We start from the raw sequence: 23,428 nt of genomic DNA, 5'->3' as shown, positions 1-23,428 counted from the left end.
CCCGACCTATTCTGAGTACTGAGTAGGGACACAGTGTGAGAATCAGTGACTCTTTGGGAATGTAGACTCTATTTCGAACTGTATTACCAGTTCCTGAGACACGTGCACACAAGCAGATTCAACACCAGAATGGCTGAAGCCGAGCACTACATTAGCCATGAGCGCATAGGGGCTCCTCCAGAAGGCACTATGACACATAGTGCTAGAGTGTGCTTGACTTTTGTTCTTTTCATGTCCAGGCCTTGAAGAATGGGTAGGATTCTCTGTTTCCACAGTACAGTTACAGGCAGGTGTCAGGAAACAGATCAGTAGCAGGGTTCATTAGAAAACCTGCCTCAGTCGCATATCTGTGTAACTTAGACGTGGTTTTCAGGCTCCCCTTTCCTTTGTCACTAGAAGCAGGCTATAATCTAGAAACAGAGGAAGGTTGCAGAGCAAGGGTCCTGACCCCCAGATCCAGGGGTCCAGCCAGCAGCCCACAGAGCTGTGGTGGTGCATGACTCCTAGAGTGCCCACAGCGCCAGCACCAAGCAGTTCCTATCTAAGAAAGATGAGCTTGTTCCTCACAGGTCTCCATCTTGTCAGAGCTCACTACCCTGTGCTCACCTCCTGTGCTCACAGGCAGGCTTTATAAAGCTTGAGGTTAACTGACAGCACCATTAAACCCTTAAACTTCTGAGAAGTCTTTGCTGTGGTCTGTAATTCAAGGCAATCACCAGAGAAATACAAACATTTAAATTCTGGGTCTCCATACCTTCAGATATTTAAAATATCCTTTCCAAGTGCAGGCTGGCACTTGAGAACTGTGTGGGGTGTTTTTCTGCCTAAGGCTGTTGTCTGCACTCTTCATTCCTTCAGTCAGTTTGGAGATTTCCCTTATTAATATGTAAATCTTTTCCTTTTGGGGGTTGGGGGGGGAGGTTGAGACAGGATTTCTCTGTGTAGCCCTGGCTGTCCTGGAACTCACTCTGTAGACCAGGCTGGCCTTCAACTCAGAAATCTACCTGCCTCTGCCTCCGCCTCCCAAGTGCTGGGATCAAAGGCGTGCGCCACCACTGCCTGGCAAATCTTTTCCTCTTAAATTTAAACAATTATCAGCTTCATAAGTGCTTGGCTTCCTGGATAAGATTAGGGAATAAGTGAGATTAGGGAATAGATAAGGATTAGAGTTGGTGAAAGGGCCTTAGCTTGGCAAATCCACTTCCTAGGTGCTCTGCAGCTTGACCGGGGGACCTGTGGGAGTGCTTCTGTGGGTGAATCCCATCTCTGAGGAGCTAGGGGAGTGCTTTAGAGCTTTAGGGTGGCTATCAGCTTGCTATGACCTGTAACTGGTTAGAACTAGACAGAAGTCCACAGAATTTACTGCCAGCCCTGTCTGTCCAGAGTGGTAATCCCACTGGCCGGCCCACAGGAGCTGGGCAAGCGGAAAGTACTTTCTTTTTGCTTCCTTACTAAGCTTGTTGAGATTGTATCACCTGTAGGAAGAGCTCCTTTATCCCTGAGAAACCCTGGTAGGACAGAGCAGGCTTAGCTCTGAGAATTGGAGTCGATTGATGGTAGGGAAGTGCTGTCCTCCATCCTTTCATCCTTACTAGAATTATGTTTGAGGGTTGTAGACTATTGCCTGTATTTGTATCTTGTTTTCTCTCTAGTGACTTGCTTCTAGTTTAGGTAGCTATTGGCAGTTGAATAGAGTCTTATGAATACATTTGAAGATGTTGCATTTGTTAGCATTCTGTCTAAACTTCACTTCCACAGTTACCTGGCAACAGCCAGGTAGGCCTGGCCCACTATAAAAGGGGCAGCTTGCTTCTCCCTGTCTCCTCACACCTTCCCTCTTCCTTTCCCCCTCTCTCCTCATGCTTATGGTCGGCCTCTACATCCCTCTCCCTCTCCCTCTCTCTCTCTCTCTTCCCTCTTCCCTCTTCCCCCCCCCTCTCTCTCTTTGTGTGTGCCTCTCTCTGCCTCTACTAGTCTCTTAACTCCCCTTCTCATGCCCTGAATAAACTATTCTATACTATACTGGTGTGTGACTGGTCTACTGGTCCCTCAGGGGGAAGAGATGCCTCGGCCATACCTTCCCCCATACCTCTCCACACACCCACAGAACATACTCTCTTTATCTTCTGATAAACGCATCAACATTAACCTCCTAACACTAGTCAGAACTCCTTTCTTTGCACTAATAAATTATACATGAGCATTTTGCCTAGGGAAATAATGACCTTCAGCACCAAGGGGGTTAAGTGTACCATTAAGACAAGTAGTCATATCTGCTTAATAAATGTCCCTAGCACCCGATTGTCTTGATTCAGTTCAGTTTACTAATTCACATAGTTCTCCTAAAATTCTCGGCATCCATCATTCTATTAAGCAGATACAACAGTTGAACCATATCTTACAAAATTAGAAAATGGAGTTGCCAGGCATGATGATACATGTCATTAGCCCCAGCACTCAAGAGACAGAGGCCAGCAGAGCTCTGTGATTTCAAGGGCAGCCAGGATTACATAATAAGACCCTGTCCTATCTAAAGAGAAGGGGAGGAAAGGCTGGATAAGTAAAAACTTTCCTTATGGATTTACCCTGTGTGTGTGAGGGAATGTGCATGTGGTACGACGTGTGGGGGAAGAGGGTAACTTCTAGAGTGGTTCTCTCCTTTCATGGTGTCGGTTATAGAAAGTGCCTTCACCCGTCTTGCTAGCGCCGTATAGTGAAGAACAGTGCCGTAGTTCAAGGAAAATGTCTGTGAGTAGGTGAAAGTGCATCTGATATGCAGGCTGTATATGTGTTACCCCCTCTTCATGATAAAAGGAGTTACATGTGTGGAAAAAGTGGGAAAGAAGTATACCACATGCAAGCTGAATGTGATTTGATTGAGCCTAAATGAGAGGCATGTGAGTTGTTTACAGTTTGAAATTTTTTTGTTAGGTTTTTTTTTTTTTTAGTTTTGTATTTTTTTATTTTTTTATTTTTTATTTTTTTCGAGACAGGGTTTCTCTGTGTAGCCCTGGCTGTCCTGGAACTCACTCTGTAGACCAGGCTGGCCTCGAACTCAGAAATCCGCCTGCCTCTGCCTCCCAAGTGCTGGGACTAAAGGCGTGCGCCACCACCACCCAGGTTTTTTTTTAATGCTGAGTGGATTTCATTCCTTTTTTCCTTTCTTTTCTTTCTTTCTTTCTTTCTTTCTTTCTTTCTTTCTTTCTTTCTTTTCTTTCTTTCTTTTTTTTTTTTTTTTTTTTAGAGACAGGGTTTCTCTGTGTAGCCTGGCTGTTCTGGAACTCACTCTGTAGACCAGGCTGGCCTCGAACTTAGAAATCCACCTGCCTCTGCCTCCCAAGTGCTGGGATTAAAGGCTTGCACCACCACTGCCCGGCAAAATGCTTAGATTATAAATTTCTGAGGTTGCTGAGAATTTCTCTTAGCACACTCAGCTGACGTCATTAGGTAACGATCCTGAAGCCCAAGGTTTCTCAGGCACGGTCACTGATCGTAACTGTCACAGTTTGGAAAGCAGTCATTAAGAGTTGGTGGAGCAGCTGGGCGGTGGTGGAGCACGCCTTTAATCCCAGCACTTGGGAGGCAGAGGCAGGCGGATTTCTGAGTTTGAGAGTTCGAGACCAGCCTGGTCTGCAGAGTGAGTTCCAGGACAGCCAGGGCTACACAGAGGAACACCGTCTTGAAAAAAACAAACAAACAAAAAAGAGTTGGTGGAGCTAATGACAGTAATTAGGAAAAGCCTGAAGCATTTTAGTCCTGTTTTTTATGAAAGAACAAATTATTTTGTATTTTCAAAACAAACCATTTCTCTAGAGTCAGAAGTGTGTGGATCTCTGAGGCCAACCTGCTCTATATGTTAAGTTTCAGGCTACCCAGGGGTATGTAGTAAGACCCTGTCTGGGCTAGAGAAAGAGAAAGGAGGAGGGTAAATGAAACTGTTTCCAGGGCTAGAAACGTAGCTCAGTGGGAGAATCTAGTATGCGGGAAGCTCCGGATTCAACCCCAATAGCCAAAGCAAGCAGTTTTCAGCTGCTATGTGACATATCCACACTAGAGTATACGGATCGTGGATGGATGCCTCTGAGCATGTACACACTAGACTATATAGATCTTAGATGTATACTTCTGAAGAAGTATACTTGAAACAATATTTTTTGTAACTTCCTTCTTTTTGTTGTATAGTACTGCTGGTTTGGCTTTGACAATATTTTCAGAGAATTCCACTTCTTTTTTTTTTTTTTTAAAAAGAATTATTTGTTTTATATATATGAGTGCACTGTCTCTGTCTTCAGACACACACCAGAAGAGGGCATTGAATCCCATTACAGATGGTTGTGAGCCACCATGTGGTTGCTGAGAATTGAAGTTAGAACCTCTGGAAGAGCAGTCAGTGTTCTTAACTGCTGAGCCATCTCTCCAGCCCCCAGAATTCCACTTCTAAAAAGCATTGTGGGAGACCAGGGAGATGGCTCAGAGGGAAAAGGCACTTGCTGCCAAGCCTGGTGACTTGAAGTAGTTGATTTCATACTGTGGAAGAAGAGAGAGCCTATTCTCAAAACGTGTCCTCTGACCTCTACATGTGTGCACACATGGAAACGTATACACTAAACAGATAAGTGGAAACAAACTTTTTAAAGCATTGTGTTCTGTGTTTTAAAAAAATTATGTTTGTACCTTTTGTTCTCAAAACTGTTTAGATTATTGCAAATTTCATAAATTCTAAAACTTTACTCAGAGTAAATACTGTTTTTTTGTTTTTAGTTTTTTGTTTTGTTTTGTTTGCTTTTCGAGACAGGGTTTCTCTGTGTAGCCCTGGCTGTCCTGGAACTCACTCTGTAGACCAGGCTGGCCTTGAACTCAGAAATCCGCCTGCCTCTGCCTCCCAAGTGCTGGGATTAAAGGTGTGCGTCACCACTTCCCGGCGTAAATACTGTTTTTTGAAACACGGTTTCTCTGTATAACAGAGTTCTGGATGTCCTGGACTTGCTTTGTAAAGCAGACTGACTTGAAACTTGAAACTTGAAGCCTCCCTTGACTATGTCTCCTGACTGCTGGGATTCAGTGCGTATATTGAAAGCCCAGCTAATATGGTCATTCATTGTGTCAGAGAAACATGTCACTTAAATGAAAGTCCGGAAGCCAGGCAGTGGTGGTATACGCCTTTAATCCCAGCACTAAGGAGACAGGCAGGTAGATCTCTTGAGTTCGAGGCCAGCCTAATCTACAGAGGGAGTTACAGGACAGCCAGGGCTACACAGAGAAACCCTGTCTCAAAAAAACAAACGCAAAACCATGACCACTACCAACAAAACCAAAAACAAAACAGAAGATTTTTAAAATGAACGAAAGTGATAACTACAAAATTACTGAAATGTATCATCTGAAAGAAGGGGCTTGTCCTTCTTCTGTGGCAGTTAGCTATGCTGGTTGCTTGTGCAGTGGAACCAGGTTCCTTGTCTGCATCTGATGCAGCTTAAGCTGCTGGTCAGAAGCCAGTCAGCCATTTGTGTGTCAGGCCTTGAAATCCTAGAGCAAGTGGGAGGAACTTTCGAGATGGTCAGCTGCAGAAGAGGAAACTGCACGGCTGTGTGCAGAGCTGGCCCCAGGACTGCTTGGAACCCTGATGACAGAGCCTCTACCAGGCTGCATGCCTCTGTCCTCATGGAGGAGCCTGCCCTTTCACTAAACCTGCAGTTCTTCTTCTGAGAGGCTGGCTTCACAAGAGGTGTGAACATGAGCATGTACGTGTTAAGGGGATGAACCCTGTGCAGCCTATTGGAGTGCAGCCCTTGGGTTACTTCAGGTGAATGAAGAGCAGCATAGCTCTGATCTAAATGCCGACCTGCGAGTACGCTGAACTGAACTGACCCTGCCAATAGGGACAGTGTGGTGTGATGGGGACCTGTGACCCTTCCCTAGGGAGTGAGCCCTGGCAAGAGACCAAGCAGTGCTACTGCAACTCAATCTCTAGGCTGTGCTTTCACACTGGAAGGGAACACTGGTGACAGCACCTCCAGCATGACTGGAGGCTCGAGGCTTGTTTTAAAGTTATCTAATGGTAGACAGGGGATGAAAGCATTTGGCTTTCTCTAAGAGGCCAGGGAACATTGCTGAGTGAGTATTGATTTCTGTAGTAGGCCCTGAGGACTTTGTACATAATAAAACATTATGAACTTTAGTCTGTGGATCTGACAGTTCCAAAGAGATATCTGCATTGCCCTCTAGAAGCCTGCTTCTATCAGTATGCTGTACTGGAGGCACTGAAGAGTTTCCTCAGGCTGCAGGTGTGTGTGTGGGGGGGGTGTTAGAGGTTAAGTGTGGCTTAGAATGAGCTGAGTTGTCCTTTACACCTGGGGGGATGGGGTTTCTGCACACAGAAACTCAAGCAGACTGAGGTTTGCTCATCTGGCTATTTGTGTCTTGTAGAGAAGCTGTCTTCTCAGGGCTTCACTTGTAGTGTATGTCCTCGGCCTGCTCTTTTTTAGCTCTGCTGTCAAGGTCCAGCAGCCCCATTCCCACTGTTTCTAGTACAGTCTTCCTCAGGCGCCAAACTGAGGACTGGTCCAAGTACTGTGGCTGCTCATGCCTTTGAGGTTTTAAGTGTGTCAGACTCCTCCTTTAGGACCCTCCTCCTTCCCTGCTTCCCATCCTCTGCATAGCCTTCCCCAGATTGCTGTGCTGAGGGTGGGCTGATGGGGAAGAGAGTGGATCCTGGGGATTCTGCCTGGGGATTGTGGGCTGCAAGATTTTCTTAACCCTTATTTCTTCTTCTGGGAAAAATAGGAAGAATCATTGCAATTGGCCCTTAGTTCTGCTGATTTAATAGTTCACATTGCTATAACAGTTCATCCAGTCACTGAGGAGTGGCCGCGGCTGTTTCTCTTCCTAGTATGTGTTTAATTGTAGTCTTTCTTGTGTTACTAATTATTTTAGTCATCCAGTTATTGGCCCCTATTGAAATTGTAGAGCCTTCCTGTGAAGAAGAGATTTGATTTTGCACTTTTGTTCCTGTTCCTGTTTGTTTATGTATAGACTCCCTGTGCACATCACTTAAACTGCCGTTATTATGGGCTAGATGGAGCAGGCAGTAAGGAATGGCACAGTGAGCTAGGTTTTAGCTCAGAGTTGTCTTAGTCTCCCTTTTTTGAGCCTTGATGAGCTCTTTTGCCATACCAAACATGTGAATGTTACTTAGCAAGGATGGTAGCAGTTCCCAGAAATGGACAGAGAGCCTGTTTTCTGGTAGCTCACAATGTGGGGGAAGGGGGCAGTGCAGTCTGATCTAGGGAAGTGTGAAAAAGAAAAGTCAGTGGCTGGGTCCTAAGTTTGTTGCTTTGGCAGGCTTTACTTGCTGAGAAAGTCAGCAGTGGGGAGGGTACTTTAATGTTTAGCTCTTCTGTTTTTCTCTCCTTTATACACAATTCAGGTAGGTACTTGTAGTGTCACAGACACTGGGGACAATCAAAAGTTAGCCCTCCTGTGAAGGCAGTCATGCCATAGAACTGAACACATTACAGTTCTCCAGTGGGGGCTGTTGCCAAGCCCTAAGGCCTCTCCCCGATGAAAATGCTCCCTTTCTGCCTTTCCTAGGCTGGAACAAGACATTAAAAAGCTAAAGGCTGACCTGCAAGCCAGCCGGCAAGTGGAGCAGGAGCTGCGCAGTCAGATCAGCTCCCTCTCAAGCACAGAAAGAGGGATCCGCTCAGAAATGGGCCAGCTCCGGCAGGAGAACGAGCTGCTGCAGAACAAGTACGTGCACCTTAGGGGTCTTGGGCAGTGCCTCCTGTTACCAGAGGAGGACAGACAGTCTCAGGCTGACCAGGAGACATGGCCCAACCTTCCTATTCATTGATGTTTGACTCTCCATGTTCTCATCAAATCTGTACTTGCTTCATTCCAACAAGAGTTTAGTAATATTATCTTTGCTGTAATAATATAGTTTAACTATAATATTCGTTACTAAGCTTTTGTGGTAAGTAACATTGATAAGGAGTTTTGCAACTCTTTGAAAATTGTGATCTTTTCCTGAGGATTAAGCCATACTTACTTTGAATCTCAGAACTAAAAAATGACATTGAGCTTTGGTTTTGTTTGAAAAGATAGGCAGAAGATGGCTCTTCTGTATGAATTCCTTTAAACTTTTTAAATTTGTTCTGGAGTTAGCTGCTGACTAAGGTAAAGTTGTCTTTTTTAGTCTCTAAACAGTCTATGTCTGTGGTAGTGATGGCCTCTCACAGGCTTCCCCACAAAGAAGAGTCTCACTTACAGTTCCAGGAGTTAACTGTACTACATGTAACAATATGCAAGAACCCTGGCCATCAGTATGAGCAGCTTGTGCAGGTGTTAGCGTTGGCCACTGCAGGACAGTCTGATGGCTGGCTCCCTTCACCTTGCTCTGTCAAGCTGTAGAGAACTTAGGGCTATGAGAGAAGGAAAGGCCACAGCATGGCTGTGATTCAGAAGCCCAGTGTAGCAGAGGCTAAGCCAAGGAAATTGTCACAAGTTCAAGGACACCCTAAGCTACATGGTGAGACCTTGGCTAAGAAAACAACTGAAAAAAAGAGGAACATACACCTTCCCCTTAGATTCAATTTTAGATTCAGTGGGACTGGTCCAGTCAGTGGTTCTTTGGTCTGTTTTTTTTCAGTGTTCTAGGGCACTAGAACTAACTCTACAGTTACCTTCTACCCTGCCTTAGCTCTCTGACCCATGTCTTTAGCCTGCCTGCTGTGAATCACTTAACAGAACAGAGATCAGTGCTGACTCTGAGTTACATAAAGCAGGTAGCTTGTTAGTGTTTAGGAACCATTAAGTAGTAATGACCATGTGTTTTCTCTGGCACACCAGAAGTTAATACTTGGCTGTTCGAACCTCCTATTTACACCTGCCTAACAGAAAGGCTGCGTGAAGGCTGTGTTTCTCAGGGCTTATAGTGAATCTGTCTAATGGAAGATTCCTTGTCCCAACTATTTCCATATAGGTTACACAATGCTGTGCAAATGAAGCAAAAAGACAAGCAGAATATCAGCCAGCTGGAGAAGAAGCTAAAAGCTGAGCAGGAAGCCCGGAGCTTTGTAGAAAAGCAGCTAATGGAGGAGAAAAAAAGGAAGAAGTTAGAAGAAGCCACAGCTGCACGGGCTGTTGCCTTTGCTGCTGCATCTAGGTATGTCCTGTCACTAGTGTTTGGTCATGGTTGGCTTTCCTTGTCCCAGGATGGGTGTGAGGATTCGATGCCTGGGAGGGATGGAACAGAACGGTGTATGTGGATGGTTTGCTTTTCTGGGTTATTCACTAGTTGTTTCAGCTCCACCTGAGCCAGCTCACACTGCCCTGTAATATTTCGTCTCTCAGTGACCTCACCCTTAGGGCAGAAGAAGAGAGCACTGTTCTCCTCTTACGTCTGTGTGGTCACTAAGTACTGTGAGATCTCCCTCTGCAGTCAGTCCTCACAAAGCTATCAGCACTTCCACCACAGATGTGGGTGGTCTTAAGGGTCTTTAAAAATTTTTTTAGGTCAGTTTATTTAATTTTAGAATCATCATTGTTTTGCTTGCATCTGCGTCTCTGTGCACCATGTGTGCAGTAACCGTGGAAACAAGAAGGCATTGAAGATCCTGGACTGGAGCGATGGCGGGTTGACAGCTTTCATGGCGGTTCTGGGAACCAAGTTCTCTTACTGCTAAGCCATCTCCTCAACCCCTGATGATGATGATGATGATTTATTGTTTTAAAGATTTTATTTTATGTATGTGAGTACACTGTAGCTTTCTTCAGATACACCAAAAGAGAGTAGCAGATCCCATCACAGATGGTTGCGAGCCACCATGTGGTTGCTGGGAATTAAACTCAGAACCTTTGGACGAGCAGTTAGTGGTCTTAACTACTGAGCCATTTCTCTAGCCCCAACTCCTGATTATTTTAGAGGTCTGAAGAAGATAGCTCAGTTGGCACAGTGCTTAAAGTGTGAACATAAGGACCTGAGTTGAGTCCCTGTGTAAAAAAAACTGGACCTGGTAGTGCCCAGCACTCGTGTAAAAAAACAGGTGTGGTAGAGTACATTTGTAATCCTAGCCCTGGGGAGTCCAGTACTAGCAGATTCCTGGGACTCACTGACCAGCTTCCCAGAAATGCTGTCTCAAAAAACAAGATGGGTGGCCCTTGAGGAGAGCACCTGAGGTTGACCGCTAGCCTCTATAGCACACAGACAAAATACAAATTTAAAAATAGCTGGGCATGGTGGCCATGCCTTTAATCCCAGCAGTCAGGTGACAGAGGCAGGCAGATCTCTGAAAATTTAAGACCAGCCTGGTCTGAATGGAGTTCCAGGTCAACTAGTGTTACATAAAGAGACCTTGTCTCAAAACAAACAATTTTTTTTTAATTTTTTTTAAATTTATTTTTATTTATTTATTTATTTATTTATTTTGGTTTTGGTTTTTCTAGACAGGGTTTCTCTGTGTAGCCCTGGCTGTCCTGGAACTCACTCTGTAGACCAGGCTAGCATCGAACTCTCGAACTCAGAAATCCGCCTGCCTCTGCCTCCCAAGTGCTGGGATTAAAGGCGTGCGCCACCACCGCCCGGCAACAAACAAATTTTAAATCATCGTTGAAATTTTCAAATAGTGAGAATCACATTGAGACAAATGTTAAAATCAGGCAGACCCTAGAATATAAGAATGTGTAACCCGTGCAGTAAGCACACTGTGCCCGTGCGTCAGCTCTGCAGATGGAACCAACTACAGGAAGTATTTGAAAGCTGGATGTGGTAAGGTATGATGATAACAAGAGGCCGAGACAGAAGGATTGCAGGGTCAAAGGCCAGCCTGTGCTACATATTAAGAATCTGTCTCAGAAGAGCTAAATGAAGCTGGGTGGTGGTGGTGGTGGCGGTGGTGGCGCACGCCTTTAATCCCAGCACTCAGGAGGTAGAGGCAGGTGGATTTCTGAGTTGAAGCCATCCTGGTCTACAGAGTGAGTTCCAGGACACCAGGGCTACAGAGAAAAGCCCTTTCTTGAAACCTAAAAAGGGCGGGGGGGGGGGACATTTGAAAATCTAAATTATAACTGCTGAACATCCACACTCGGTTCTTGTTATCAGTCCCTAAACTACCACAGCATGACAGCCTATTAGTGATTTAGAGATGGCTTTAGGTAGTCTGTGCAAAAGCTGCTATTTTATCTGAGGAATTTGAGCATATGCAGATTGTTTCCACAGTGGTCTTCAAACCAATCTCCCATGATAGAAGGGGAACTATAGACCTTATTTCCTGTCTTTTTTTTTTTTTTTCTCACAAGGGGCGAGTGCACCGAGACCTTACGGAGTCGGATCAGAGAGCTGGAAGCTGAGGGCAAGAAGCTCACAGTGGACATGAAGGTGAAGGAGGAGCAGATCAGGGAGCTGGAGCTGAAGGTTCAGGTGAGGAGGGGCTGGGCCGATTGGTCCATCACAGGGCACCTCAGTGTGGAACAGCAGCTTTACACCAAGCCTCTATCTTCCATTATCTACAAGGGAAGGGGACTTACTCTTGTCCTGTTTGAAAGAGCCAGGTTCTAACTCAAGCCGCAAGGTTGATGGAAAGGCAGACTCAGATCAGCAGGACGGGAAGGTGACCCCGTCAAAAGGATTAGTACCCACACAGTGACCCACAGATGCCTCCTGTTCCAGAGTGTCTGGCCCCTCTTCTAACTCCCACAGAGACCAAGCTTACACGTGGCAAACAGATCCACACACATGCAGGCAAAACATTTACACAGTAAAAATAGAGATATAAAAAATTAAAAATGAGAGAGAGAGACACACAGACAGACAGACACACACAGACACACACACACACACACACACACACAGACTGACTCACTGAGTGTGGTGGTGCACACCTTGAGTCCCAACACTGGGGAGGCAGAGGCCAGCCAGAACTACAGAGTGAAACCCTCTCTAAAACAAGCAAAAAATATAGATATCAATGAATATCAAAAATAGCACTTTTAGGATATAAGTAGCTGGTAAAAGTTACTAACATACACAGAGAAATAAAGTGTACCAACAGATCATTTACAGAAGAGAAATTAAGTGCTAAAAGTGGCTCTTCAGGACCAGTGACAGTGTGGCTCATCAGGGAGAGATGCTCACTGGCAAGCCTGATGGCTCCACCCACCCATAATTAAGATAATCAACTTTCATGTCCTCTGACACAACAGCACACACCATCAAAACAGTGGCTGGAGCAATGGCTCAGTGGTTAAGAGCACTCACTGCCGTTTTGGAAGACCCCGGTTTTCTTTTCAGCACCCAGATGGTGCCTCATAACTGCCTGTAACTCTAGGTCTAGAAAATCTGACCCTTCTTCTGACCTCCATGCTCCTGAAAGCACAAGGCACACACACATACATTTTTAAAAAATCAAATACTTTTTTTTTTTAGTTTATATAGTATACCATAGCTGTCTTCAGACACACCAGAAGAGGACATGGGTTCCAATCACAGATCACGGGTTGCTCTTAGTCCCTGAGCCATCTCTCTAGCCCCCTCAAATACTTTTAATAATAAAATTAATGTAAAAAATTTAAAGTGTACTCTTCTTGCCAAGAAATGACATGCATATAAAAATTAGCAGTCGTTTCCCTCCTATGAAATTGGCAAAGAATTTTGTTTTGCTTTGACTTGGGCATCTTGTTATATGACCCAAGTTGGCCGCTAACTCATGTCAGTCTTTTTGCTTCTGCCTCCCACATGCTGATATGATAGGTGTGGGCCACCATACCCTGCCATAAGATTTTAGAAGATAATCTTAGTGGAAATGCTATAAGATAGTCCTCCACATTGCAGGGAGCACAGCTTAAAAGAGAAGATCACAACACTTCTGGAGCACTCCTTTTTAGGAAGCCAGCCAAGATACAAGACCCCATCAGTGACTGATACCATGTTCAGTGTAGTGGTCTAGGGATGTAAAATAAAGAAGAAAACGGGTTTTGATTTTTTTTTTTTTTTAATTAAAGAGACAGATTTCTCTGTGTAGCCTTGGTTGTCCTAGAACTTACTCTGTAGACCCAACTGCTGGCCTCAAACTCCAAGAAATCAGTGCCTACCTATACCTCCCCAGTGCTGGGATTAGAGGCATGTGCTGCAGCCGCTGCCACCACCAGCTGGAAACATTCTTAATAATGGGGCAGATATTACCTAAGGTACAATATACACAGGAACAAGGAGTACCATCAAGCCATCAAAAGGTCTGTTTTCAGCCTGGTGCGGTGGCACCTGCCTGTAACCCAGCACTTAGGAAACTGAATAGTTAAAATGATCTAAGTTTTAGTTTTTAAAAACACTTTATCTATATTAAAGGATTATGGGTAACTTCCAATTTTTCTATATTTTTTAATTCTCTGAAATAAGTTTGGATTTCTGTCTTTAAAAAAAAAAAAAAAATGTAGGTCAGGGTCTGGAGAGATGGCTCAGCGGTTAAGAGCACTGACTGCTCTTCCAGAGGTCCTGAGTTCAAATCCCAGCAACCACATGGTGGCTCACAACCATCCGTAATGAGATTGGATGCCCTCTTCTGGTGTGTCTGAAGACAGCTACAGTGTACTCATAAATAAAATAAAATAAAATAAATAAATCTTTAAAAAAAAAAAAAATGTAGGCCAGGCATGGTTGCAATATGCCTTTCCCATTACCACTTAAAGGCAGAGGCAGGCAAATCTTGAGTTCAAGGCCAGCCAGAGCTACACAGTGAGTTGCAAGCCAGCCTTGTTCACGTTTTGAAAACATGTTTTAAAACGCAAAAAGGCAAAAAGGCAAAAAAAAAAAAAAAAAAAGCCAGGCAGTGGTGGCGCAGGCCTTTAATTCCCAGCAACTGGGAGGCAGAGGCAGGTGAATTTCTGAGTTCGAGGCCAGCCTGGTCTACAGAGTGAGTTCCAGGACGGCCAGGACTACACAGAGAAACCCTGTGTCAAAAAAACAAAAAAAAAAAGAACCAAGTTCAGTACTTACTGATGGTATTAACTATTATAAATGGGCTTTTCTGTGGTTTGCCTTATCAAAATAACAAACATTTTTACAACTTTTAGAGCACATGTTTACAAATGTGACTACAGCATAAGGCACTGTTTGCAAGTAGCTAAGAAGAATGGTGTCTCTGTTCTAAGTCTTGCAAGAGAGATCTGGAATCAGATGCCACTGTTTTCCAGCCATGCACTCCACACAGCCCACTGGGTACATTTGAGGATCTGAGTCTTATCTTGGCGTGGCATTACATTCTCTAAGAACAAAGTGTAAACACACAAGGCGTTAGGGTTCTCTGTTCTAATAGCCAGGTCAGTAGGACTGCAGTTTACTTTGTGAGTTGAAGTCGGTTTATACACATTGATGCTAAAACTGCCCCATAACATCACTGTCTCAACGCTGTTGACAGGAGCTTCGGAAGTACAAAGAAAATGAGAAGGACACCGAGGTATTGATGTCAGCCCTCTCCGCCATGCAAGACAAAACACAACACCTAGAGAACAGCCTCAGTGCAGAGACAAGGATCAAGCTGGATCTGTTCTCTGCACTTGGTGATGCAAAGCGGCAGCTCGAGATTGCCCAGGGTAGGAAAGCACCAGCCCACGTGGAATGGCAGGACCTAGAGGTTACAGTGATGCATAGAGTGGACCTCTCCTCAGAGCTCTGAACTATTACACTATTTCGTGCCTGACTAGTGTTGAGATTTAGAGTCAAATCAGTTGATGCTACAGGAGTATTTGAAATGCGAGTGTATCAAGTGGTGGACTTAGAGACAAGAAAAGTTGCCAGAGTTGAAGTCTAGACCTGCAGCTTTACTGTGTGTATGCACCCTGTGGGGACAGAAAGGCAGAGTCTGTAGCAGACTAGGAAGCTGGGTCACATCACAGGAGCTGGTGTTTGAGCAGTGAGGAGTGGGAGTGTGACGGAGGGTCAAGAAGCCTCCTTGCAGAAGGCACAGGGCGCTCCCAAGTGGCAACAGGCTAGGAGTGTCTTGGACAGTGCAGCAGAGGAGTCTTGGAGAACAAGCTATCCACTCAGCAGAGAATTGCTAGGACCGGCTAGTGTCTCTGGTAACCAGTAGACACCATAGCAGGGACAGTGAGCAAGTCATTATGGTATTTGTAAGAAAGAGAGAGAACAGTGGGGAGGAGACTGCAAGGAAAGACACGTCCTTGAGTGGGAAGCCTTTGAGCAGTCTGAAGCCAGGAGTAGTGAATGAAGGCAAAGCCCGTGGCCATGGAAGAGACTCACAGGTCTGCTGGCCCAGGTGAGACAGGAATAGCAACAGCCAGGTTCTGTAGTAGTGTCCAGTGGAAAAAGCTTAGACTTCATTCTAACTGGCATGGAGGAGTGTGGGAGATTCCTCGCAGAGGGTGGCATGACCTGATGAAAAGAAAATTGGATTTTTCCTCACAAAACTCATTAGTCACTTAAACGACTAGGACACTGAGGAAACCTTTGCACTGGCTGGCCTGGTGCATGGAAAGGGTTCTAGAGCAGGGATTCACCAAGCAGCCAAGCTCTGGAAACTGACATCCTGGAAAGCCCAGTGTCTACTGGGGTATTGCGGCCCAGATTCTTAAGATTACTGAGCATGCTGGGAGAACTTGTTTCACATAGATTATATAGCTGTGACTACCTCAAACACTTCCCATTCAAGGACGTGTCTTCCCTTCCCATCTCCTCTCCGCTGTTCTTTCTCTTATAAATTAAAACATCTGGGAATACAATTAAAATGAGGAAAATGTCGCATACTAACATTAATGCCATTTTATGAAAATAACTATTTTCAAATAACAAGAAAAGTGTCATTATCTTATTTATCATATTTATTTACTTTCTGACATTTAGAAAATATTTGCATTCTCCTGCAATAACCATTCATCTTGTGAGAGTTTATACTGGACGCAGGATTCACCAAAGGCTTCACTGTGCTTACTACAGAAGGCAGTGATGCTCTGGTGCTTTTCTGTGCTGTGGACCCTACGAAGGCTGGCTATATTTTGAGAATAACTACTACACCAGGGCAGGCCAGGGAGAAAGGATGGTGGAATGGGAGACTGGAGAGCATGTGGTGCAGGCAGGAGTGAACAGCTCATGGGATGCCGCCTGAGAGCAGAGCTCGGTGAGGAGGAGCAGCGTCCATGGGGGGACAGTCCAGACTGGGGAGAGAAAGCAACTGAGGCTGTCCAGGCCAGTAATCTGGTAACCCTAGACCAGGAGGCCGTGGAAGAAGAGGGGAAGTTAAAAGGGACTGTGAATGTAGCATACTGAAGAGCATCAGTCCCCAGGTCTTCAGGGAGAGCGGCTCTTCAATGGCAGCATGAGAGACAAGGAGAGTGGAGCAGAGGCAGCGGCCAGTCCAGAAACTGGTGTTGTCTCCTGTTTAGAAGGAATGCAGGGTGAGGGAGGACGGTGTCTGGAGAAGAGCTAAGGCACTTGAAAGATCACGAGGATCAGGTAGGAGAACCAAGGCAGAAGAGCACAGAGGGTCTGGGGCATGAGGAAGGAGGGCCTGTGGTCTGGGGCACTGATTGGTAGGTGCTCCTCAGACACCCAAGTGAGGCGCAGCCATCAGTCACTGGGAACTTGAGCCTTGCCTGGATGTTTTTAGAAAATAGAGAAGCTAAGGAGTTGGTAAAAACCACCTAAGAGGCCTGGGGGCTACCATGTCTGTGGGCTCCGAGACCGGTGCTTGAAAAGGTTTCCAGGGATCCTGCCTTGACATTGAGCATCTCACCTACTGGTCCTTTTCCTGTCTGGCTTAGCACTGAGGAATGACACCTCTGCTTAACTAGCCCTCTTTGCCGGGATCTGTACACTGAGAAAAGATCCATCTGCATCTGCCCATCATGGAAACAGCGCCTGCTCTCTGGCTGAGTGGCTGTAATTAGAGAGATATGGAATGAAAGGGAAAACTTGGGATGTGTTAAGAATCTAGGGCTCATACATTGACATTGATCAGGAAACCTCAGCTTCAAACTGAGACACGGGCATGAAGGGCTAAGTTGGCTTGTACTGAAGTAGTCAATTGAGTTTTGGGCAAGGTCAGAGGGCATTGTGCCAGCAAGCTGGGCACCAGTCCCAGAACGTCATCTGTTTTCTGTCAGAGAACCTGCTGTGATGGATGGAAGGTCCTGGTTCTATGCTCCTTGGTTTAACACTCAGAACCCAGTCTTCCAGAAGGGAAGCCCAGCTCAGGAGGTAGAGCTGTAAAACCTGCCCCTCTGGCTGCTCTGTCACTGCCTCTTTCTTGTACCCCACAAGCTTAGAGTGAGTCAGCATTTTCCATAGTTAGAAAGGAAAAATGACAAAGAGTAGCAGGTGGACCACAGTGCCTGAAAATGCCCCGATGTTGGGTACCTAACAGGAAGTTTGCCTGCTCTTCCCAAATGCTGAGCTAGGGCTGGCCTGGGGGTTGTCATGGGAACTCTCCCTCCTCACTAATGGTAGGTCTTTGATCTTGCAGGGCAAATCCTTCAGAAAGACCAGGAAATCAAGGACCTAAAACAGAAGATAGCCGAAGTTATGGCCGTCATGCCCAGCATAACATACAGTGCCACCACCAGTCCCCTGAGCCCCGTGTCCCCCCACTACTCTTCCAAGTTTGTGGAGACCAGCCCCTCTGGACTTGATCCTAATGCCTCTGTCTACCAGCCCCTGAAGAAATGAAGGCCAACTGTGTGCTTGCCCAACATTTGGAACCAGAAGGCTTCGAAAAGCAGCGTCTCTGGCAGTCAAGATAAAAAAGTTGATAGTGTGTTTTGTGGGACTGTATATGTTGTCGTTTTTAAAGGGGGGAAATAACATCCAAGTCTGATTAGAACCGCCCATCAGTTGTTCTTGGAAGTTTTTAGAAGACCTCACAGGACTTTGCAGTTTATTTTTCTTGGCCAACACATTAAAACCATTCTTGGATTTCAAGTAGCCAATTTTGCCTTTTTATGTATTTTTACAGTTTCCTCTTGAAGAAAAAAAAAAGCAGAGTTTTTTGCTTTTCAACTCTATTTTGTTCTTAAATAAGCAAGAAAATTGCACGTTGTATTCACAGATGACAACAAAAGCTTAGTTTCTATAGAGCGTGAGAGGCTAAACAGCCTGACAGCTCTGATTCCATAGCTGCATTAAAGATGATTATTTCCATTACAGAGAAAAGAGTGATTGCCCCTCTAAGGACCAGACAGATTGAGAGAGTGTCACTTAAGCTGAGAGACTTAGGGGCGAGGCTGGCTTGCAAGCGTGTGACCGTGTGTGTGGAGTATTGACATTTCCATCGCTGTCAGCTCTAGAGCACATCCAGAGCAGTCTTTGCATTACCCTGTTAAAAGACATTTCAAGAGGAAACTTGATCATTTTCCACTCTATCCCCTCCCCCATCCATCCCCTTTCCGTCATCTGTCTTCTGTTTGTCGAGTTCACTGCTGATCTCGTTGTACAGTGGTAGGTGGTTGGGCTGCTGGTCACCACGCCACCACTTGGGGATTTTTTCCACGGGAAGCACACACACAGAGTTCTGTGCTTGCTGCCAGCGAAGCACCTTAGGAGGCAACCTGCTGGGCAGGAGAGAGGCCTAAGATTGGCTAATCAATCAAAGCTGTGTCTAGGTGCAGCTCCCACGTGTCATTTGCTGCTTTCTTCACCCTCCTCATCTTGTGTTTGATGGTTTACAGGTGCCTGCAGTTCCTCAGCTCTTGTGCCAAGGAGGAGTGGTTGTTGGTTTTTTTTGTTTGTTTGTTTTGAAGACTTAAACTCTGCAGAAAGATACTGGTTCAACTGTGTATTATACGTTGGTAGAAAGTATCTGCACAGACCTTTGAGAGAGTGTTAAGAATCAGGGAGCGGGAGGGCAGGGGAGAGGAGGGGCAAAGCAGAGTTGCGTTTTGAAAGCTGGGAAAATTAAGAAACCAAATCGATAGGCTTTGCTTCCATGCTGTGTGTTCTGGAAGGACATGGCTCTAAAATTTCCTGTTGATTGGCATGTATATCTCATTTAAAGCAAATTAGGTAGGACAAACCAGTCAGTAAAATTAGAAGTATTACAGAGAATCATCCTTTTAATCACAGATCTTATTTTGGAGTAAAACAAACTTCTAGCTTTAGCCAGGTGTGCATGTTGCTGCCATTTGCATTTCTGAATCATCTTGTGTAAATGTCACCATGAAAGTGTTACTCAGAATTGTCATAGTTTTTTTTTTTCCCCATCTTTGTGCTAAAACATGGAAAATTGTCACTATGTTGATGAGGTTTCCCCCATTCTGCTGCCTTTGGGACACTGTTTTCGTTAAACTTGGTCTTGGCTGCATTCTTTTTTTTCCCCTGTGGGGTTCAAGAGAATAAACATTTTCTTACTGATAAAACTAGTTTCCTGCCTTTTTAACATCCCTGGAGGACACAGTGATGTAGGTGCCTCTGCTGGGTCTGCGATGGTGGCCAGTTGTTTTCAGCTCGTCTCAGCCCCAGGGTGGGTAGTGGCTGCACACGTGGCACTGGCAGGGAACAGGCGCAGGGTTAGAGAGGTGCACATCCAGGAGCGCCTGCTGGTTTGGTTTCTAAACTTAAGACACATCCACCCTCACCCACCTTCCCTACTCCCGTTCTCTGACATCCAAGCCAAAGGCGTCTTCAGTGCAGCCTCGTTTCCCAAGCCTCCAGCCAGAGTGGGCCTAGGGATGACTGCCTGAGAGCAAGGTCTCTTCATGCCACTCTGCCCTCTCCCCTTTCTAGAGTCTACTTTGGCTACTTAGTGACCAGTGCCCTGTTAGTTTTCCCCTGCTGTGGATGCTTAACTGGCCTCCAAGGTGAGCGTTTCCGCCACAACCCCACCGCCACCCCTGCATGCTCTGCTCGCTGTAAAGCTTTGTTTTCATCTGAGAACCAACGGCCTCTGGCCCATGCTCTCCCATCTTGTCATTATTACCGTTGATCTTGGCTCAAGTTTCTAGAGAATTCTGCTCTTGCATCTCATCTCCTGTCCTTGTTGCCTCTCCGGATAGGCATCTAAATCTTGGCCGTTAAGGTTTTTAGGTATACCACACTTAACTACTATAAGCAGAGTCCCCCCAGGAAGCCCCCTGGGCTTGGCTGGCCTTTGCCTCCCCTGAAAGTGTTTCTGCTCACAGTGCTCTCGTTGGCATGGTCTTCACTGCTAGTAATCACCAGTTGTCTTGTCTGCCTATCCTAAAGTGGCCTGATGTCCTAGGATCTCTGATTTATTACATGTCGTAAAGCGGTGTTTGCCATTCTAGAGGGTTCAGTTTTTACAGGAAGGATGCACTGAGTGTGTTGTGACTGGCTGAGAACCCTCTTGGTTGACATCCTCCAAATGGCCATTCCATGCCCCTCCTCGCCCCGGCAATCCTTCCAAGACATCCTAAAAGTGAGAAGGAACAGTTGCTGTTGCTCAAACCTGTGGGGGGTGGGGGGCTGTCCTTCCCCCTGTCATCCCCTTGCCCCATGCCACCCAGAACAGCTGCCATCTGATTGCTGCCTGTGACCTGGTGCTGAGGAGGATGGCAGGCCCACATGCGGTGAGTTAGAGGCCAGCTGTATTGTAAAATCCTGTTTCAAAGAAACAAATGATTCAGATTACATGGCGGGAACTAAGATATAACCCAGACTGCCCAAGAGGTGAGCTAGCTAAGCTTGTTTTCAGGATGAACTGGGGGAAGGGTGGGAGCCAGGCTCACTCATGGTTAAGGGTCTTAGACCTGAAGTGCCTGGCTGGCTGGGCTGTGGTAAATGCTCCTCCGGTTCTCTCCTATTTTTTTTTTTAATCCCTGACCCTCCGCGCGTGCACGTGCACACGCGCACACACACACACACACACACACACACACCTGCACATATATGCACTTGAAAGCCTAAAGTTGAGGCCCAGAATCATCCTTCATCTCTTCTACCTTATTGAGGAAGAGTCAATAACTTGCTATGGCTAGAGTTGCTAGCCAGCTTCCTCTGTGGTTTTCCCTGTGCTTGCCTTCAGGGCCTGAATATGAAGGTGTCCGCATGGTACTTGTGTGGAATCTGAGGTCCCCCAGCTCTTAGGCACTTGCCAAAGAAAACCATCCCTGTCTAGTGGCCCTGTTCTGCTGTGGTCCACCAGGAGCCCTGTGGTCTGGCCATGTCCACCACATGGTGGGGCATCAGTCCCCAGCTTTGTCATTGGCCCTGCCCTGAGTCTGAGTGTTGCTTCTTGACTCTGTGACAAAATTCCGAGTGCTTGAGCTCTCCAGGGCCTCTATGCAAGGTCTGACCTGACGTCAGCAAGGAGTCGCTTGCTGTAAGGCAGGCCTGCCAGCTGTGTGTGTGACATGGACTCAGATGTGTTCAGCAGCTCTGGGCCCCCACTCAGCCTCATTGACTCAGGCCCTCCCGCTCATGTGATTCTGCATTTTAATAAGGTCTGCTGTGTAGCCCCACCCTGAGTGACATTCCCAACCTGAAGAATCAAAGTGTTGTCCCCTTGCTTTTGGAATTTTAGGATGAAGAGCTTAGCTGCTGAGGGGTGAAGGAGGTGAATACCTCTAAACCCTACTTCTTGTTTGAGATAAGTGTCTTACCATGTAGCTCTGACTGGCCTGTGGAACTGGCTAAATAGACCAAAGATATCTGCCCTCCTCCCCCATGTCTGGGAGCCCGATCTTGGAGGTGGAATCTCCTTTGCTAAAGAGCAATGGCTGATCAAAGCAGGTCAGCATCGCTGACTGACCCAGGTCAGGTAATCGCCAGAGCATGTGATCTGAAGTGTGTGTTGTCCTACCAGAGCATCTTGTAACAGTGCCGACGTTGGGGGGTTTAGACAAGTCTAAACAGACCGCCTCCAGGACAGGCAGAGAGCAGAAGGAGCCTATTCACCATGACGTCTCCCATCTGCCTGTCTGCTTTCTCCTGAAACCTTGTGTTTCTTGTCAGAGTTCCTCCACAAGTGTCTGCTTGTTCTAGCCAGGCTCAAAGATTCCTTCAACAGCTGCGTGTTCCGAGAACAAGTCAGGCTGGGAAGCCATTGTCTCCTGGGGGCTTTTCCTGTCTGTTCCACCAGGATGGATTCTGGCTGACACACAGCCTGGGGATCCTCATTCTCTTAAGGGTACCTAGCACGCTTTTCTTGCCTCCTTCCTTCCTCAGCTGGCTGTGCAGTTCTGCTTTCTCCCGTCTCGGCTCCTCGGCCTGCTTTCTCCCGTCTCGGCTCCTCAGCCTGCTTTCTCCCGTCTCGGCTCCTCGACCCTTGCTTGCCATCCAAGCTCAGGCCTCCTTGGGTTGGGCTAGACCTGCAGTTGCTGTCTATAGTACTTCTTCTCGTGAGCATCCCAGGCGTAGACATACCCTGTCCAAGAAGTCTAAAGTGTGCATCTTCTGCAAGCCGCTCTGTCCTCTTACTTAGCGGTGCAGTCTGGATACATTGGAGTTGATGGGGACATGGACCTGAGGGTGACAGGACCTTTAGTGACTTTGACTTGGAACGTATACTTACTTTTAATTTCCTTTTACATTTATTTTCTGTGATGAGGCAGAAGGGGGTAGGTCACAGCAAATGTGTAGAAGTCAGAGGAACTTACAGGAGGAATCCCTTCCCTCCCTCCACTGTGGGCTACAGGAGTCGATTCAAGGTACCAGGTTTGACTACAGGCTCTTTACCTGGGGAACCATGGCTGGTCCCTAAACCCGCACTAATACATCTTAGTTCTTCCATTCCCCTCCCCAGACCCACCCCATAGCCCCATTGCTTTGTCTCAAACAGAGATGGCACTTTACTCTCAAAAGCCTGTGTTGGCCCCATGCTGACATAAATAGGTGGTTCTCAAATGCAGCGTTTGTGGGAACAGCCTGAAATAAATAGTCCACTAAAACACTCCAAGTTCCATCCCCTGTCACACAAAGTTCAGGGGCTAGACCTCAAAATGCATCCTGAACAAACTCTGGGTGAGGCTGAATCCTAGGACCTCTGAGAGCCAGTGACCTGAACCACTACCTGAAGCCATGTCCACCAGCTGCCAGCAGAGGGCACAGGCCATCTCAGCCAGAAGCCCTGGCTCCTCCCCAACCACCAGCACCACTGGGCACGGGAGGCTCCTCACTAAAGACTTTGCTACATCTGCACCGCTTTCCGAGAATCTGTCACTGACAAGCACCAAGTCACCTCCTAGTGGCCAGGCTCTGGATAATGCAACTTAGAGGTGGGGAAGCCTTCCCTGGCCTCCCTCCCATTAAATGAGGGACCTTCGCTCAGAATTCTTCTAGTTAAAATGGGAGGTGATTTTTGTTTTCTCCTCTGGACCCTTGTATACATCCCCACATTTCTGACAGTAAACCTGATCACTTTTATAAGAAATGAATTTTAAAACATTTTAAATGTAATTGAAAGATAAATCAAGGGGAGATGATTCAGGGGGTGAAAGTGCTTCCTATACAAGCCTTGAGGACCCAAGTTTG

General features: G+C 46.3%; 1 protein-coding gene across 1 annotated transcript in view; it reads left to right on the top strand.

The window, feature by feature from the left end:
- The window catches only part of Maco1 (macoilin 1), a 62,129-nt gene extending 42,773 nt beyond the window's left edge, over window positions 1-19,356 (top strand). The window contains exons 7-11 of the mRNA XM_028759882.1: window positions 7,591-7,749; window positions 8,981-9,163; window positions 11,296-11,416; window positions 14,409-14,583; window positions 17,469-19,356. Of these exons, the coding sequence (XP_028615715.1) occupies window positions 7,591-7,749; window positions 8,981-9,163; window positions 11,296-11,416; window positions 14,409-14,583; window positions 17,469-17,671 (841 nt within the window). The 3' untranslated portion in view covers window positions 17,672-19,356. The remainder of the gene's footprint in view (window positions 1-7,590; window positions 7,750-8,980; window positions 9,164-11,295; window positions 11,417-14,408; window positions 14,584-17,468) is intronic.
- Window positions 19,357-23,428: the final 4,072 nt, after the last annotated feature.

The sequence above is a fragment of the Grammomys surdaster genome, unplaced genomic scaffold (assembly GCF_004785775.1).
Source record: "Grammomys surdaster isolate TR1022 unplaced genomic scaffold, NIH_TR_1.0 126313, whole genome shotgun sequence".
NCBI lineage: Eukaryota > Metazoa > Chordata > Mammalia > Rodentia > Muridae > Grammomys > Grammomys surdaster.
The sequence above is the reverse complement of the archived record's forward strand: the minus strand, read 5'-3'. Positions and strand labels throughout refer to the sequence as shown.